A 19,931-nucleotide genomic window follows, 5' to 3' on the forward strand; every position below is an offset into this window, starting at 1 on the left:
AGACTAGGAATGGATGATCTGATATCGTCGTTTTGGTGTTGTTCCTGGAACAACATTTACTATTTTGTTCCAGGATCAACATTGCAAGTGACCAATCACATTGTTGTGACGTTATTCTTTGGCGCGCCAAGCCATTCGTGCATTTATGAAATTCCAATGTTGCAAGGACAATATCAATTCTGCTTACTGTTTATTAAAGGGTCAGGGTCAAGGTCCGTTGATCGGCGGACAGAGGCGGTTTCTCGCAGCTTAAGTACAGTTTTTTGTTTTACGGCAGTTTTTCCCGAAGTCGCAAAAGTATGATGTCACAACATTCTGATTGGTCACTTGCAATGTTGATCCTGGAACAACATTTACTATGTTGATCTGGGAACAACACCAACATGACGATATCAGATCGTGCGACTAGGAATACCCCACCATGGTAAGAGCAAGTCCAGCAGGACAATGCTCACGTCTTCAGCTCGAACTATGAGAACTGACTTCACCTCAAATTCTCTACAACAACATTCAATCTGTGCAATGAGCTCAAAACAATTCGGATCCACAGAGGCCACTCAAAGCAACCATCAGGACACCACAAAACACCCTCAGGAGGAAACTGAACTAAAAAATACTTCATGTTGAATTCCAGTTATTTTAATTTGTGTAACAAAGTAAAAACTAAATGTTCCTCAATGGAATAAGATTCTGCTAATAAACCTGCTCCAGCTCCAGCTTAGAGAAATTTCAAAAACACAGATCAAACTATGTTTTAAATGCACCGTGTTTCATATCAGAGTGTATTTGCATGTTAATTATGTTTGCATTTGCTTACCCTTCTCGTTCTCTGGCACCAGGGTTTCAATGGGAGGCTCCAGCTCTCCGCTGTCCAGCAGGCAACACTTTGCCTGGGACAGAAAGAGGCGCAGACCCTGCAGGAGCTGCACGGAGGTCACGCGTGATGAGGACGATGCCGAAGGCGAAGACGTCAGGGATTTGAGCACCTCTCTCTGCTCTAGGAGGAAGTCCTGAATGATACCCCCGAAGATTGAGCGCCTGTCTCTGGACAGCTCTTCCACCAGCCGGGTGAGCCGCTTGTCTGGTGCAAAGAAGCACACAAATGCCTCGCTCATGCGGTGCAGCCCGCCGCGACCTCGAGAGCGCAAGAGTGGCGGGCGATGGTAGGCGTGCATTTGGGTTTGGGACATGCTTTCAGGTTCCGTGTCTGAGTCATGGTCCTCATCCATACTGCTGAAGGAACTGCTGCTGTCGAGCTCAGCCAAAGATGGAGCCGGGCGGCGCTCCATGGCCAGAAGTGCCACCTCGATGCCTGGCTCCTCAGCTGGGCCAGACGGCTGGGGCTTCGGAGGCTCCTCCACCTTGGGAGATGTCTTGAAGAGAGGAGAAGTTATTGCATGATGTGAAAAGCGACATATTTACTATAAATCAAGACAGAAAGGAGGTGTGCTCACATATCCGTATCAGTATAAGCATGCTTTGATGTGCAAATAAAGATCCTGACTCTTATTACTTGTGGCACATAGACAGACATCAGGTCATCCTCCTCAGCAGATCCAGGTGAAACAGCAGGAGTTCTCCTCAGGACGCCTGCACCGGCGTGAACTCTCCTCTGTGGGTTGTCGTTGGTCTTGTTCAGCCTTTCTGACCCACCAGGTTGCTCAACTGAAAGGGGAGGTGAGTAGGAACCAACCCCCTCGAGGGACAGATTCATGGAGGACTCAGAGAGCCGGAGCCGCATGCTGCGCTTGAAGCGGTGCCGTTTATTGGAGGCACTGTGGTTTGTGAGCTGTTGCTGCTGTAAAAAGGGAGGAAATGGATTCAAGGGTAGATTGATGAACTGTTTATTTTTCTATAAGTGATTATCTGTAAGAGTAAAGTGCAGGGTGTAGTTATTTATCAGTTGCAGGGACGCTTCGATTTAGAGCACTTGTAGAGGCCAGAAAAGCACCAACGGGTGTCCTTGAAAGGTCTCAGAGAAAGCTTCTAAGCAACTAACCTTGCAAACCTCCAGCTGCAGAAAGAGCGGGTTAATGAAGCACAGTTTGCCTTGTGTGCCCCTTGACAGCAGGGGACATCGGTCCTGGACCCCAGTCTGGGCCTGACTGGTGGATGCAACTGGCTCCATCGGTCCATTTTGGATGTCTGAAGCACTCGGTGAACTCCAGAAGTCTAATTGAAAAACCAGGAGAGGGGAGATAACTTAAATATTTGAGTAAGTCTTTATTGTACTTTATTTTACAAGTGTTTAAACAGCGTTCCCATTTTTTAATGTTTCACCTGCTTGAAAACTAAAACAATACACAGCACAACACACAACATTAACCTGTGTTTTTTTACTGCAAGCTGATCCAGAAGCAGACTGATTTTGGAGAAGCATGATGAGAAAGAGTCTGGTTATCACTTTTCGCAATGAAGTCACACCCCACTGCACTACAGAAGCATGCCGCGCATTTAAAAATAGACGCAAGCTGGCAGCCACCACTTTAGTCAGCTATTACTTTACTCTCTCATTCTCTCAAACTTTGGTTTTCTGTCAGCGATCTCGTCCTGAACACATCTTTAAAGTCCTTAAATCTCATTTAGGTTCAGTGTTAAAGGGGGAAAAAACCCTCAACAGCCCCACCCCCACCTCTGGTTAGTGAATTATGAGAGAGTAGGACAAATAGGAAATACCTTATGGTAGCAGCTCTGTTGGGCTGAAGTATTTAGGCAATTTAGACAATTAGACAGGCTGACCCAAAAATGCTGATCTACGTTAAGTAACACTTATTATTTGGAGCAAGCGAATGTACCTGCTGCTGCAGTTTATTTTTTAAAGAGGCCACCAGTGACCGACCTTGTCCCATGTGTGAGATGGCCTCCAGCTGCCTGTGTGTTGACGCTCTAACGATGGCATCAGGTAGCTGCAGAGGCAAAGGCAACACATCCCTGCAGATCAAAGAAAAAGAAAAGTTCAAGTTTGAAGATATGTGAGATCAGAAAGTTAAAACTAGATACAGTCAATTTTATTACATGCAAGGAAGTCTGTGGACAGCTAAAAATTACGGGAATAAAACTGGTTTTAAAAACCAGTGGGCATCAAGATGCAGAAGAAGATTTAGGACCCAGCGTGCAAAGACTTTGCTCCCATTTAGGTGCAAAGGCATTAGGGGAGATCTGCCACTTCTCTTAAGAAGATTTGGGCATTCGGCCATCCATAGTGAAGTGAGGACTCTGCATAGGCCAGTGAGGTTGAATGTTAGCAAGAAGAATGATTGAGATTTATTATCAGTTATAATATTATTACCTGCTGATACAGTAGAAGGCCACCAGTCGACACAAGTCAGGGAAGCTGAGTGCTGAGCTCTCCAAGGCGAACGCTGGTTATACACAGACAGAGTTTGATTGACAGCTAATGGGAGCAGTGGGACACTTGTTCAGCTTTAACAGGAAATGTGCCAGTTGCAAAAAAAAATCTGGAGGACCCATCCTCTCCGGTCCACATCACTTCACCGAGAGAGTGTCTGAGCTGCACTGCGCCACAAACGCTGACTGGGTTGTCAACTCTCACACTTTTGACATGAGACACCTGTTTTCAGTCTGTCTCACACTCTCATGCTGTCAAAACAAATCTCGCTCCAATTAAGAGGAAGCCACGAAAAGAAGCCTTTATGAAAAGTAATCCATGTTAAACAGGCTTTCTCTCGACAGTCTGAACACCAACATCACAGAAAGCACCAGACTGCAGTTTAGTTCGTTTAGTTAGTGGATGCACACTTCGCCAAACTTCACCAACATCACAGATCGACTTTCGTGGATGTTGAGTTTTGCCTCGTTTACTCGACTCTACATTTTTCATCTATTACACATTGAAATTCCTACAAGAGAGCAGAAAATCACTGTGATGAGTTTGTAGCAGGTTTGACCTTCACCAGTAATACATGTAATCCATTTCTGACAAGCCTTTAACAGAAACTAAAGTTTACTTTGTTTTATTGATTTATTTGATTATTGGATTTATTTAATGAACTTTTCCCTGAGTTTATTGAATATCTGCTGCATTCAACAGCAGCATGATCCATTCGAGCATCTCAGAGAGCAGTGCAGCCATCCTCTGTAAAGCCATTTGTTTTGCTCTTTTTAACAGATTGATGTGTAAAGTAAAAAGTTTTCTCTTTTATTGCTTTTTGAAGTTTGAAGTTTTTGAAGTAGCAATGATTTGTATCATTGTACCACCTTTCTGCTCCATTACGGGTCCCTACTTCAATTTTTTTTTAGCTCCATCTCACCCTAACCCAATATTCTGTCACACCAACTTCAAACATGTCCTTCTTCACTATAGCCATGAACCTCCTCTGAGGTCTTCCTCTTTTCCTCCTGTCCAGCAGCTCTATATTCAACATTGTACACTATCCTTCTTCAGCACACATCCAAACCGTCTCGTGCTTGTCTATCTTAACATTTTCAACTCTGCTTCCTGTGCTTTTGTCAGTGCCACTGTCTCCAAACCATACATCTTGTTGTAAACCTTCCCTCTTACTCTTGCTGCTATCCTTCTGTCACAAATCACCAAGACACTCGTCTCCCTCCACCCCTCCCTTCACTCTCCTATTGCTTTTTCTGTTGCTTTGGGTATATTTAAACTCCTCCATCTTTACGTCCTCTGCTCCTTGCATGTTCACGTTTCCACCTGTCTCCCTCTGTATTCTCTCTTGTTTTTTAGTCTTTCATTCCCCTTCTTTCCAGTGCATACCTCCACCTGCCCCAGGCCCTCACAACAGATCATTATGTTTTATAAAAAGGCTAATTTTGAATATTACATGTGATATGATGAAATAATTATCAGTTAATTTTGTTTGTGCACATCTAAAAAGACGTAAAAACAAGCCTGACATGGTCTTTTTTTTAGAGGTACAAAGATGACAACTTAGTGGCTGTGTAGGTAATTTCTAAAAAATAAGAGTCCAACCCTGCTGTACTCCAACACAAGCCCTCTCCCCCACATCCCCTCGCCCCTGATCTCACTCAGCCTGACTCTTGGCAGCTGTGGATGTGTTGAGTGTTATGTGTATTGCTTCAACTGCAGTTGGCTGATAATTTAGCTTGTTTTATACTCACTGGAGTCCTCCTCACAGATGAAGCACTCCTTAACAGAGGAGGCACTTCTGTCCGCTGTCACCCTCAAACACAGCACCTTCCTCTGGGTAGAGCTGCATTTGCGCACTAGAAATGTCTGTAAGCACAAAAAAAAATCACCGAAAATAAGAACAGAACATTTTTTTTAGTTTTCTCAGGTCTAGGAGCTGATGTCCACTTCATGATTAAGGTTAATTTTCATGGTTTTCAATCAAACACATTTCATTTTAATTAGTGGAGAATTGCAGTTGGCATGAATAGGTTGATTGGTGGTACTTAGATGATGATGTTAATTAGATGAGGACATTTAGACCACCCTCAGTAAATATGAAGCTAAAGCAGGGAGAGCCAGGAATCATATCCACGTAAGATTTTACAAAATCCTGCTTTTTTAGTTACATATGTAACCATCCAGTTCATTGGTATGCACAAAAGATTATTCATTATTGTTTTACCTGATTAAATAGTATGAGTAATATGATTGATAGTTCCTCACCCCGACAGGTTCTCTGAGCAGGATGTAGAGGGCAGCTTCTTGGTTGAGTGACAGCTGCAGCCACACAGGATGTGTGAGCAGCAAACGATCCAGGACGCTGAAGGCCCGCTGAGAGCCTCGCTGGGAACTGCCCACCTCCTGCATCTGCAAGACAGATGCAACCAGAGAAAAAAAACAAATCAGACAAGCTGTTCCTGTCAAATATTTCAAATTTCAAACTTCAAATCATGATTTTTTTTTTAAGGACAGAAGTTTAAAGAAGCAGATTGTGATACAGCAGCACAGTACCAAGGAGGTTAGCACTGTTTCCACACAGCGGGGATGTCCTGGGATCAAATTCATCATGTGGCCAGATCCTTTCTGTGTGGAGGTAGTAGTTAGGGTGGTTAGGTTAATTAATTAACAAATTGTTCATAAATAATCTGTCTTTCACAGTCCAGTGACAGACTGGAAACCTGTCCAGTGTATACCTCTTCTAGACAGGCTAGACTCCAACCCCTGTGACCCTGATAAAGGTAGGAGGATGGATGTATGTGTTTACTCTCTGCCCCCGTAAAAAGTGATTAGGTTTCATATTTTAATTGCTGTTGTTAGCATTTTGTACCAAGGGAAAAGCTTTGAAATGTCTTTACTTTAGTTTTATTAAATAGTCATGAACCATTTTAGCCTCTATTAAGAAAAGTAAACACATGTTAGACTACTACTGATAATAATGATAACAATAATCTATTTGCTTATGAAGTCCCACAACATCAAGAATCAACCAAATTTGGCACACAGGCACATCTTAGGCCACCAAGTTTTTATCCATATCAGATATTATGATATCATCATGTTGCCTAGCAACAGGCAAAATGACCTATTAGTGGCATTTAAGGATCTAGTACGTTTTAGAAAGGTTTGATATCACGTTAATTACACAGCATTAATGTAATATTTATACCCACAACAGTTGAATTACACATAATATATTATGATGTCACTACACTGCCTGGCAACAAACGAATAAATGACCAGTTTTTAGCTTTTATGTACCTAACATGTTTTTAATGAGGTGTGGTATCGTTTTTATTCCACAATAAAAACATCTCACATATGTCCACAAAAACTGAATTGTTCATGATGAATTATAAACAGCATCATGTTACCTAGCAACCACCTACCAATGGGCTAAAACAACCTATTGTTAGCATTTATGCACCTACCACACCTTATAAAAGCATTTTATCATTCCAGTTTCATGAACAGGCCAAACAATACTGTCGCATGGGCATACAATAACAATAATAATAACAAGTTATTCACATGGTGTGGCCCTTCCCCACCAAAAGCTAGCATGACTCAAGAATCATCTGTGTGGTCCAGCTGCTAGCTTAGCATTAAGCTAGGCTCCAACACTGCTGATGGGACACTTTTAATGTAACACCAGACAAACTATAACACTTCACTTGAGTAGAACAGACTAAGTTGTTAATTATAGTTCAGAAGAATATATTATGAATATATAAAATAGTGTTAAATGTCAATAACTGCATGGTGTTAGAGTGGTGTTAGCTTTTATACCCAAGTCCTCCAAAACCTAATCAGTGTCAGTATGTTTACACTGTTGTCAGTTGTACTTCCTGTCTAATGGTTTGCCCTCATTAGTGTGACCTGTGTTTAGTCTGCAACACCTGTTTCCAATTAGTCATCAGCTTCCGTGGAGTATATAAGCCTCTAGCTGTTTGCTTGCCACCTGTTAGATTATTAATGATTTCTGTTGAAATATGGCTTGACTTTTGCCTGCCCCTCATTTGGATTGTTTGTCGCACAAACTGATTTCCTGTGTATGACCATCGTGTGTTTTCTGGATTGAAGACTTTTATTTCGCCCCAACCCCTCCGCCAGCCCCCTCGCAAGAGTTGTATTAGATTTGTCAGAAAGCCCACATAAAGTCTCAGCAAAGTGTTATTTATGTCGTGCTGTGTGTGTGATTTATGCAGAGTGCATACATTTTTATTTTTTGCATATTTTATAGTGTGCTGTAAAGCTGTACTTGCTTGAGATAGATAGAATTATTAAACAAGAGAAAGTCAAGAGATTGAAGTGGTGAGCCAATTTTTTTCTTGATAAATTATTCATGGTCTCAATTAGAACATATTAGCAATCCATTCCTGAGCTTTGTGGAAGAAACACCACCAGTTTCCTGCCATGTTTTTTTTTAAACTCAATGGCCCTAGCGATGACACTGCAGCTCCTTTAGGCCCGCACCACACTCTGACTTTTACCTGCTGCCTGCCTGTGAGCGGCTTTAACCATCCTCATCCTTTACCAAACTTCACAAATCCTGAACATTTAAAGCAGCTTTACATCCTTCTGTTCCTTCTATAATCTGCCAAAGTCTGCTGTGTTTCACATGCTGCACACCTCTCCTCCTTCTGTCACCACTATAGCAGCATTCCTAAAGAATTTATTGCACTTACACTTTCTAAACAGATTCACCTTTACGTGGACGTGAAGTGAAACTAATTCACTGTTTTTTGGGATTTTTTTGTGTTTGCTTATTTTTGGCTCTTTAATGTAAGCTTTCAGTCACAGTGTTACTTTCTCTGTAAGACTGGCTTGCTGCTGGATGTCACACTGTGTGGGCTGCCGGCGAACGCTTGCGAGCGTAGCAGCAGATGGTTGCTATGGCAACCTGGGCCTACACATCCTACCAGGCATTCCCACTCAGTGAAACACCCTTTCTCTAACAAGTTGGAGATGCGCGCACACACACACACACACACTGTTGGCTGACGGGTGACAGGTTTTTCCGGGGTGCAGAGGTGTTTTATTTCTAGGACGTACTTCTTTCCTTTATTCTTAAGGAAAGTGAAGAAATGATGTTGTTAATGATCACTATATTTCCAGTTCCTCCTTTTCCTTACATCAGACCGCCGAAGCACAGCTCACACACGATCTGTTTCAACGATATTAGTAAAAGCATTATGAATATTGTTTTCCTTTCAGTATCACATTTGAAATTTTCACATTTTTCATCACCTCCTGTCACCTATTACATAACCCTCCCCTCCTCCAGGAGAAACAAGTTCCCAGTCTGCACCCTGCAGGACCATTAACTGTAGATAGCACAGGAAAGGTTAGGAAACAAGTGCAGCACATATCAGTCACATTAGGGTCTGTGTTTTATGATAATAGCCACCTATATAAGATGCTTTCTCTATGTAAGAGGACAGTTTTAAGTGTGTTGTTGTTCTTCTTTAGCCTTTTAAACCCAGAATGCTAGTTTTCCAACACCTGTTAGTATTACTTAGTTGAGTTGTTATTGTAGGGTTACAAATTTAATTTAAATAAAGAAAGCCACTTGTTGCAGAGGTCAGATCCAAGAGTTGAGCTGCTGACCATAAAATCAAAGAAAACATGCTTTATTATCTCAACTATCTTAAAAATACAGACTTCTTTCATTCTGTGTGGGTAATTTTAAAAGACCTTTCCACATATATTGCGTCCATGTGTCTTTAAAAGTGGTGCGCTTTAATCAAAAATCTTTTTCACCATGTTTCATGTTTGTTAATGTTAAAAAAAACGGCTTACCAAATATTTGATGTGGCAGCAGCACCTCAGCTGTCCTGTCTCATAAAGAAGATGGTGGGAATGCAACAGATTAAAGTACTGCATTTAAGTACTAAAAGTCTTGACTCTTTTTTACTTTTTAAATGATCATTTACTGGTCATTTTAAATGTAGATACCAGTAAGAAAATTAAAGCCGAGTGCCTTAAAGCTCGTGAGTCGTGGAAAACATCAGCCAAAATCCCCAATAGACTCAATGAGGCCCAACATCGATGGCTAAGACGGATCTTGCAGGTCTCTTACCAAGACCATGTCACGAATTAAGACGTCCACCACTGGACTGCCACACGTCCCCTCTGTGACATTGTGACTGAGCAATGTATGCACTTTGGACGTCACATTTTACGCCAACTCCCGCGCTAACTGCCCAAGACTGCCCAAGCAAACCAGACCGCCCCCGTACAACATGGCGAAGGACTTTCGTTGATGATTTACACACCTAAGACATAGCATGGGGTGAGGCCGAAGGAGCTGTAGCTGATCGATTACGCTGGCGGAGATCTGCCACCCAATACGGCGAACAGCGCGGGAGGGTAAAAAGCCTTAAACTTGGATTCCTCTTATTTGTTAAAGGAGGCCAAAATACCTGTGACTACAAACAGTTCTGGCTCCATAGAAGTGAAAACCGACCTCAGACCTGACTGCTTTAAGCACTTCCCTGATGACTTAATGCTCTTAATTGCTTATTTGGGTCTTATAGAATAATATACATGAAATCAATTTTGGAAAATTTGGCCACAAGTTTCAGAAAGGAGGATTATCCAGGATGTCCTCATACATATGGTTTCACAGTAGGATCCGCCCCTCATTTATCACATCCAAAATACCAATATAGGGATGGCAACATCAGCTTGAATCAGACAAAACACAATAAATAGTAATAACATTGTCTTTTGCAACCAGAGGTGTTGCCCCTTGTGGGTGTTGGGAAAATGCAGGTGTAAGTACCTCCACTGTTTACTTTACTCCTCAAACCCCTGGTCTATGTCCTTCTGCAGTCTATGCCCTATAACATAGCCTGATCTTAAGGTTTGAGCTAGCTTCCCATCATTAGCCAAAGCTGAAGTTAATAAAATCTGCTATTTCTTGATATTCCCTGTTTCATCGAGCCGTGGTCGGCCATCGGCCATGGCTAAATGTCCACTGTCATAAATTTCAAACCTAATTTCAATCAAGAAAATCCCTTCTTGTTGGCTTGAAATACAAAGACTGCTTTTGTTTACTTCGAGTAGCTATTGTTTCAGAAAATACTGAATTGTGAAGCTGCAAATCTGCCACTGTTATCCTGGCAAGCCTGACGACAGGCAGTTTTAAATGAATAAAACAAAGGATGAATCTTTATCCTTCAAAAAAATAAAAAAAACTCAGACACACTTTACATGTGCGTCACAAGTCAACAAGCAGCATCACTGTAAAAGTACAAGTCATATATCAAGCTGCTTAATGAATAATTACAATTTAAAATACGTGTTTTGTGTGTATATGTGCGTGTTTTTACGACTCTGAGTGGGCTTGGAGAGTCACATCATTGTGTATCTGGAGTCAACCACAGTCCGATGACCCGAACACACACACACACACACACACACACACACACACACACACACACACACACACACACACACACACACACAAGGCCACAAGACAAGCAGAGAGAGAATGAGAGAGCAAGACACAAATGTTTTGCTAGCCATCTCCAGGTCCACCTTACATAAAATGCAGTGCTGCCCACACACACACACACACACACACACACACACACACACACACACACACACACACACACACACAGAAAGTCTTATGTAATTCCCTCAGAGAAACAGAGAGGGAGAAACACAAAAGAAAGATAAAAGATAAAACGATGAAAAGAGAAGAGAGAAAAGTCGGCACTGCAAATTAAAGCTTGGATAAGGAAATCACAACATCGGTGGGCCCGCAGCGCTGCGAGCTGGCAGACTGGAAATGTAATAAGCAGAAGGAGACGACGCACGCTGTATATCTAACAAGGTGTTTTTGCACCTGAGGGCAGCAGCTGCAGCATAAGCAGCAGCAGTGGGAGCCCAGCGGGGTAGAGCATAAAGTCTGATGCTGCTGATCGCACTCAGCACTTAACAAGAAGTAGATGAAGAGACAGTTAGGGCAAGGTTTGACTGAAGCGGGATGGGGAGAGGAGGAGGAGGAGGGAAGGAGTGCTGAGCCCAGTAGTGCGATTCAGTGGGGAGTTGTTGAGGATTTTTAGAGAACCTTAAATTATGTTCCTCTTCTGGGAAAAAGGTAGAGGGGAGAAGAGCTTGTACAGTCAAAACTGGAGTGAGTGCTACAGAGGGGGGAAAAGGAGAAGCAGCAGGCTGTTGGTGGGTAATTTGAGCAGGAAACATCAGATTTTATTGTGCAAATAATGACTGACTGCTGGAGAAAACCTGGCTACACCTTTTGGAGAGGAGATGAGAAATTTTGAAAGAAATCCGAGCATGAGCGCGATGCTGCACAGAAGGACTGCGAGCGATGACGGGCTGACGGAGTGACTCAAACCCTGACAAAGGACAATTTTACAACAGATGTGAGAAAACACAGCAGGTGCAATAGGTATCAGTGTTTTGTTTAGATTTTATAGGCAGTGGTGCATCATAAATGGTGTACAGAGATTACATCACCACCTGTCTGTCACTGGACAACAACTCAGGACTCGAGAGAAAAACGGCTTTTAGGGCTGAATGTGAGTAAGTCACATTGTGGGGGATGAAAGAGATTGCTAACAGTGACCAGCTGCTATGCTAGAAGCTCAGCTTCATGCAGATGGTCAACATCATGGCGTCCAGATTTGCAGGATTCAGTTTGTCCGCCTCCACAGCAGCGTCCACTCAGGATGCACAGAAGCACAGTGGCGCCCCCAAGGGATCGAGCTTATTTGAAGACTTCACAGACAATGAACCCAAAAAGCTCTGCTGTGTCATGCATGTGAGGAAGAAGAGTATTGTCAGGTGTGCAAGGCAACTACTGGTTCTACAGCCATGAAATATGATTGGTCTTCTGGAGCCTCTACCCGCCCACCCCCACCCCTCACCAACACCACTGGTCTAGAGTACAGCTGATCTGCAGATGAACAGCGCCATTGGATCTAAGAGTGGCTAGGGCTGTGCATAACACATTTACTCAATGTGAATGGACTCATTACCCTTTAAACATGTCATACAACTATTGTTTTACACCATTATTAGATATTGAAAACAAATCTACATTTCATCTAGATTCATGTTCATTTGAAATATAAATCTGAAAATAAAATAATCCCACATCATCAACAGTTCAGGCTGCTGGTGGTAGAGGTGGTGCAAGGTGTAGGGGATGTTATCTTGATATACTTTAGTGCAAATAAGAATCCTGCCTCAGTAACACCACAGCCTGCCTGAGTATTGCTGCTGACCACATCCATCTGTTTATGACCACAGTGTGTCATCCAGCAGGATAACACACCATGTTACAAAGCTCAAAATATCTCTTGAGCTACCAACCTCCTGAACCACATCCACGTGACGTGGCACATCTATAGTCGCATTAGTGGTGAATAGCGAGTTTGTGTTGCAGTTCACTGCAGAAAAAACATCCAGTGCTCTGCTTTTTTTAAATCGTTTTTAGCGTTATCGTCGGTGTCCCTGGGTCTTTTCCCGAGTGTTATGAATAAATCTTCTTTTTTTAGGTACCGGTTTTATTTTGTTGTATTTATCCGCGACACCTTAAAGGCCAGTCCATGAAAATATTGTCAGACATAAACTGGTCTGTGGCGCAAAAAAGGTTGGAGACCGCTGACATATTTGATTAACTAAAACTTGTGCATCCTTTCTTGCAGCAAACCCCAAGTGTTTGCTTTGACAAATTACCTTCGGTTCCAGTACGGATGAACTTTAGACCTACCTGAGACACAACAAGTAATCCATCAAAGAAAGCCTAGTGTTTTGCAGTCACAAGGAGGGAGAAGATTTAAAAATAAATAACAGAATGTGCGATAAAAACTTAATGTAATGTAACATAAGTAATAACCAAAAAAAGCCCTCCTGAAATGTGAAATCAGGCTGTCCCAGATTGTTGCATGCTGCCCCTTTATTCTCCCTCCTGCTTCACACTCCTGCATTTCCCAGCATTCATTTCAGCAGCCTCCAGAGAACACTCATAAACTTGTTTTCAGCTGAGTTTTATGTGTAGGTGGATGTAGCCATATAATGACAGAGGCAGTAATAGCAAAGCAGCGCAGGCGTCCAGTTAAGCAGAAACCTTCACGATTTACACATCTGCAAGCTGTGATCTGCAAGCCTGATCAGTTATCCCAAATAATGAGATGGGAAATGCTGCTGGTGATTGATGCACTGTCAAAAACGTCAAAGAAAATTCTAAATCATCCGTACAGTACTTCGCATTTTGCCAGCTACTCACAGGGGAAAAAACAAACCCTAATGCAATAAGTCCAGGGAAAGTTAGAGAGGCTCCTGAGACGGCAGCAGAGGAGGAACGAGGCGGAAACTTAAATCTCAACAACCCACCCACTTTTCACTGAGCTGATGCAGCTTCAGCTTCTGCCACACCGAGTGAAATCCACCGAGTTCTCACAAATGTAAACCCCAGCCAATAAACATGCAGTGATAGTAATGCTGAAAGCAGATAGCAGTGCCGTGCACTTTGCTCATTGTTACATCCTACATACGGTGTTTCCATCTGGAGTCTTTGATAAGCAGGCGCTGGAAATTCACTTTTAAAAAAAAATCATCTTCTACAGATTTTACATTTGGCAGGGACATAACATTTCATGGATATACGCTGATGTTGCAGCTCTGAGAAATCCACAGGATGCACAGATTTCTGCACATTTATAGCAGCTTACCATCGACAAATTAACATGACTAATAATAAGAATTAACAGGTTATTGTGCACATTTATTAATCACATACAGAAAATGTATTTTTCCCAAGTTCTGTTAAACAGAGCAAGGAACTTTTAACACAGCTTTTCCAAACATCCTAGTTTTATTATAGATACTTACATTACTTTACGTTCCCCATTTGACCTCCCTGATGCTGAAAGTCAGTTGTGTGTTGTTTTTGCTGGATAACAGCCTGCAGTCGTTTGTTGTAGTTTTCAGTAAGTATCACTTATGTCTCCTCAGCAATCCCAGGCCATTCTTGTTTCATGGGTTTTTCTTTCTGAAGCTTCACATATCCTTCTTTCATCATGATTCCTTCCATCTTGACAAGATTCCTGGTACCAGATCTTCTGAAGCATCCCCACAACATAATACTCCACCATGTTTCACTGTGGAGTTGTTTTCCTCTCTCTTCTTTCGCCAAACATAAGCAGCATCTCTGTGGCCAAAGAGACCTAGTTTTTGGGTCATCTGAAATCTTGTGCCACACTTCCAGTGTACATAATGTCTCCAGGTGGTCCTTTAATCAGACAGTAGTCAATCGTTTTCTTTCCAGAGTCTTTGAAATCTTTGTCTTCCCACCTCTGCCAGGTTTAAACTGTCTAAACTGACTTCTTTTGCTTTTGACATGATGCGTTTTCAAGAAATAGCTCAAACCCATGCTGGAGTTTTTATACTGTGTGTTAAATAAAAGATAAGCCTTACTTTTAGTTTGATTTTACAAAGTTAAACCACATCATTGCACAGTAGAGGTTTGTGCTATGGCTCAATAAACTAGAGATGGACCGATCCGATATTACGTATCGGTATCGGTCCGATACTGACCTAAATTACTGGATCGGATATCGGAGAAAAATAAAAAATGTAATCCGATCCATTAAATATCACGAAAGCACCTCACAAAACTTGCAACACGCCGTAACTCGCCTCAGAACGTCGGAGCAGTATGCATCACGTGATAGAGCAGCTGTGGCATGCGGGACCTGTCGGTGGTCTGGATAGCATTTGGAGCTTCGCTAGCAACCTGGCATTTCATCTCCGACAAAGTTATCCCCGAGAGAAGTAAAGCAAGTGTGTAAGTCCATCTCTGAATGTTTGTAAAGCATTCCCACGTTAAGCTTAACGAGCGACTGCCTCTCCGGCTGCTACTTCAATCGTGAAACTGCTAATGATCAGCTGATCGGCTTTTCTGTCGTGAGTCTCTCTTGTTTGTTTTTGGCCCACTTTGCGCCAGAAAGAGGAAACCAGCGGCTGAACAACAGCAGAACGTTTAAGCTTGATAAGCTGTTGTTACAATTTATTTAATATTACTTTCTACACCAGGATCTTTTTCTACGTAGCTGACGCTGGTAACTGTGCAGGGGCGGATCTAGCAAAGTTTAGCCAGGGGGGCCGATAGGGCATTAACTGGGAAAAGGGGGCACAAAGACAGACTTTTCTTTCTTATTCTCATTTAAAATGTCGAGCTTTTAATAAATAATTATCTGACACCCAAAGTTTTAATTTGATGTAAAATGAATAGAAGTCAATTACTGTATATAGTGACTATTAAGTCTAATATATATACCCTAGTAAGCTATAGTACATTTTCCTTTGGGAAGGTACCATCTGTGCAGTCTGCAATTTTGTTGAAGAAAGATGTTGAATCTATTTAATATTTCTTGAAAAATAATTGATTTCTGTGCATTTTTTTTCACACTGCATCAAATTAAGGTTGATTACGTTGATTAAGCATCATGAGGTGGAGCGTGAGGGGTGGTTCCCTATTTTTTATTTATTTATTTTTGTTGTTGCTGGGAGTTGGAACCCTATTAGTTAGGTTGCTTAATATTTACGCTAAGTACTCTTTAAAATACCAGAATAGGGAGGATGGTGTAGGTCTAAGTTTATTAGATTGATCAGTATTGCTGAACTATGAAATATTTTTTTTGTATACAGGTATAACAGAAAAGCTTTAGTGTAGTTGTTGTTTTAAACTTGAGTATGAACTTGCAGACTTGCAAAATGCAGCAAGATATTTTAAAAAACAGTTTTGTTGATTAAAAAACACTATATCGGATTCATATCGGTATCGGCAGATATCCAAATTTATGATATCGGTATCGGTATCGGACATAAAAAAGTGGTATCGTGCCATCTCTACAATAAACCTCTCATTTTTTCTGTAATTGTGTAGAAAAAAATATTCATTCATTCTTTGAAATGCTTAAAGAAAAGTAGAATGTTTAGAAATACTATGTCGACCATCCCTTAACTGTTAAAAATGACTTTTGACAAAAACTTTAAAATTCATAGGCCTAATAGCTGTTCTCACCTGTATAGCATTCACTCCAGCAAGTCAGGCTCAAATGCACGCTCAGCAGATCAGCTGATCTCAGTGCTAACCCAAATCAGCTGTAGGTTCAGCTGATATGCATTGTGCAGTTGGCAAATGTAGCGTAGAACATGCTATTTGAGTCTTTTTAGCTCACATCAGTTGCTGCCTATTGCAAGCCTCTTTGCAACCCACTGTCACCACAACACATCTTCTCTTGTCATTTCAGACAATGTGTCTTGCTGCTGCAGCAGAAAAGTTTTTCCTACTCTGAAGAGGATGGTGGCAGGAAAAATGTGTACAGGCATTAATATATTGCGATGAATTTATATTTGTTATTTCTGATCAATATGGCGGCCACATTGCTGGATTTATGAACAGTGGCCAGTGGTCTATCTACTTGAATGTAACTACACACTGTTATATACACAGTATACGCCAGCTCTAACTTCATAATAGTTGAAGCCTTAACATGTCAAGCAGAGGTAGTTCTAAACTCAAACAGAAATCAGACTAACAACTGTGTACTTAAGGTTCAGCATAAATTCTTGCTTTGACGCCAGCCACTCTCTCATCAGTCTGTAAAATCTCTCATTTGCATAAGAGTGACCATGACAGTGGATAAGTATAGCCAGCAGCCCATCACTGCATGCGTAGGATGACTAATGGAACAACATAATTGCAGTGGGCTATAAGTATCCACAGGGGGCAACAGTGGGCACGGGGGCCTGCTGACTGATGACAGGTGTCCGTTTTGATGCCTGCTGCATAAGCGGCATAGCAAAGGCACTCAGGGCCAGTGACAAGGAAGTGAGAGCAGTGTTGTGTGTATGTGTATGTGTGTGTGCATGACGAAGTAGTACAAAGGCATTAGTATGAGTCAGAAGCAACACTTGGGCTGTAGGAGAGAAGAAGGACTGTTAGCATAACTGTGAATTTTCATAATTTTAGAAGCATATCGGTTAACTGATGTGGTGATTCAGAAGGAGCATTATCACAAATAGTTCTGTCAGACCAGAGATGCGTGTCTGTGTGTGTGTGTAATGAGAGAAAAGCTAAATGTGATCCATTATGATGTCAAATCATTTAACTGTTCCATTTTTGCTCCATAGTGTGACACAGAGGTCAGCCTGCAACCTATAATCATTCAGCTTTTGTTAATGGCAGCTTTAGGTATATAATGCATGTTAAAATCTTATGATTATTTGAATTCAGGATAATTTGGCGTGAATAATTGCGTGTTTAGCACTGAAAAGAGCAAATATGAGGTGTGGAGACTGCAGTTATTATGAGGTGTAAATCTAATATAGGATATTTTTAGATTTGATACGGATCCCAAATCAGATAAGTATGCCCATTCAGACAGAGAAATAAAGTGAACCGTGATTTAAACATAAGAAATGAAAAAAATAATCCACAGTATTGAAGTCCTCCTATTAAAACTATCTATAAAAGCACATTTAGACTGAAAAAACATTAGGAGTATAATTATAGTACAAATTTACTGCAGTCATTAACCCTGAAAAAGAAAAAACTCTGAAAAGCACGTACTGAATACGAAACAGCAGCTTGCTGATGAACATCTTGCGCGGGTTAGCAGCTAAAGATACAGATATTTTCTCAGGAGTGACTAAAAGCAGAGCTGAAAGTATGTGAATGTTAGCGCTAAATTCAGCAGGTGAACAGAAACACCAGCTGAATGATAGAGCTGCCTGTTGAATGGAATGATGGACGTGTTAGCTAAACTATTAGCTATCCAGTCGTTAAGTCTGACGTCACTAGCCGTGTCTGGGCCTAAACTCTGCTGCAGGTCCATATATCAAACGATCACTATGGCATTACTGAGAGTTGAAAAACTGTCTAAAGTCTTTCATCTTTAATAAAATGATCAGCGTTCTGCTCTACCAGGTGTAACAATTGAGTTTAACATCCAGGCATCCATGAAAACGGAATTTATGACATTTAACGGGAAGTTAGCAGGAAGTTAGCTCGCTAGCTTTTATCTAAATTAGAGATGGACCGATCCGATATTACGTATCGGTATCGGTCCGATACTGACCTAAATTACTGGATCGGATATCGGAGAAAAATAAAAAATGTAATCCGATCCATTAAATATCACGAAAGCACCTCACAAAACTTGCAACACGCCGTAACTCGCCTCAGAACGTCGGAGCAGTATGCATCACGTGATAGAGCAGCTGTGGCATGCGGGACCTGTCGGTGGTCTGGATAGCATTTGGAGCTTCGCTAGCAACCTGGCATTTCATCTCCGACAAAGTTATCCCCGAGAGAAGTAAAGCAAGTGTGTAAGTCCATCTCTGAATGTTTGTAAAGCATTCCCACGTTAAGCTTAACGAGCGACTGCCTCTCCGGCTGCTACTTCAATCGTGAAACTGCTAATGATCAGCTGATCGGCTTTTCTGTCGTGAGTCTCTCTTGTTTGTTTTTGGCCCACTTTGCGCCAGAAAGAGGAAACCAGCGGCTGAACAACAGCAGAACGTTTAAGCTTGATAAGCTGTTGTTACAATTTATTTAATATTACTTTCTACACCAGGATCTTTTTCTACGTAGCTGACGCTGGTAACTGTGCAGGGGCGGATCTAGCAAAGTTTAGCCAGGGGGGCCGATAGGGCATTAACTGGGAAAAGGGGGCACAAAGACAGACTTTTCTTTCTTATTCTCATTTAAAATGTCGAGCTTTTAATAAATAATTATCTGACACCCAAAGTTTTAATTTGATGTAAAATGAATAGAAGTCAATTACTGTATATAGTGACTATTAAGTCTAATATATATACCCTAGTAAGCTATAGTACATTTTCCTTTGGGAAGGTACCATCTGTGCAGTCTGCAATTTTGTTGAAGAAAGATGTTGAATCTATTTAATATTTCTTGAAAAATAATTGATTTCTGTGCATTTTTTTTCACACTGCATCAAATTAAGGTTGATTACGTTGATTAAGCATCATGAGGTGGAGCGTGAGGGGTGGTTCCCTATTTTTTATTTATTTATTTTTGTTGTTGCTGGGAGTTGGAACCCTATTAGTTAGGTTGCTTAATATTTACGCTAAGTACTCTTTAAAATACCAGAATAGGGAGGATGGTGTAGGTCTAAGTTTATTAGATTGATCAGTATTGCTGAACTATGAAATATTTTTTTTGTATACAGGTATAACAGAAAAGCTTTAGTGTAGTTGTTGTTTTAAACTTGAGTATGAACTTGCAGACTTGCAAAATGCAGCAAGATATTTTAAAAAACAGTTTTGTTGATTAAAAAACACTATATCGGATTCATATCGGTATCGGCAGATATCCAAATTTATGATATCGGTATCGGTATCGGACATAAAAAAGTGGTATCGTGCCATCTCTACAATAAACCTCTCATTTTTTCTGTAATTGTGTAGAAAAAAATATTCATTCATTCTTTGAAATGCTTAAAGAAAAGTAGAATGTTTAGAAATACTATGTCGA

At 41.2% G+C, this 19,931-nt stretch overlaps 1 protein-coding gene across 7 annotated transcripts in view; it reads right to left on the reverse strand.

The window, feature by feature from the left end:
• The window catches only part of rin1b (Ras and Rab interactor 1b), a 44,644-nt gene that overhangs the window by 16,066 nt on the left and 8,647 nt on the right, over positions 1-19,931 (reverse strand). For 2 of the 7 annotated variants that reach the window (XM_082528218.1, XM_082528216.1), the window contains exons 2-8: positions 5,615-5,758; positions 5,101-5,215; positions 3,290-3,362; positions 2,840-2,931; positions 2,000-2,172; positions 1,514-1,798; positions 818-1,373 (exon numbers count right to left, since the gene is read on the reverse strand). In XM_082528218.1, coding sequence (XP_082384344.1) covers positions 818-1,373; positions 1,514-1,798; positions 2,000-2,172; positions 2,840-2,931; positions 3,290-3,362; positions 5,101-5,215; positions 5,615-5,758 — 1,438 coding nt within the window. Of the gene's footprint in view, positions 1-817; positions 1,374-1,513; positions 1,799-1,999; positions 2,173-2,839; positions 2,932-3,289; positions 3,363-5,100; positions 5,216-5,614; positions 5,759-5,902; positions 5,975-6,084; positions 6,098-7,177; positions 7,228-14,260; positions 14,328-19,931 lie in introns of those variants that run through there. The other 5 variants (XM_082528215.1, XM_082528213.1, XM_082528214.1 and 2 more) reach the window with 5 other exon arrangements.

Source organism: Aulonocara stuartgranti (genome assembly GCF_965226115.1).
Source record: "Aulonocara stuartgranti genome assembly, chromosome: 3".
Lineage (NCBI taxonomy): Eukaryota > Metazoa > Chordata > Actinopteri > Cichliformes > Cichlidae > Aulonocara > Aulonocara stuartgranti.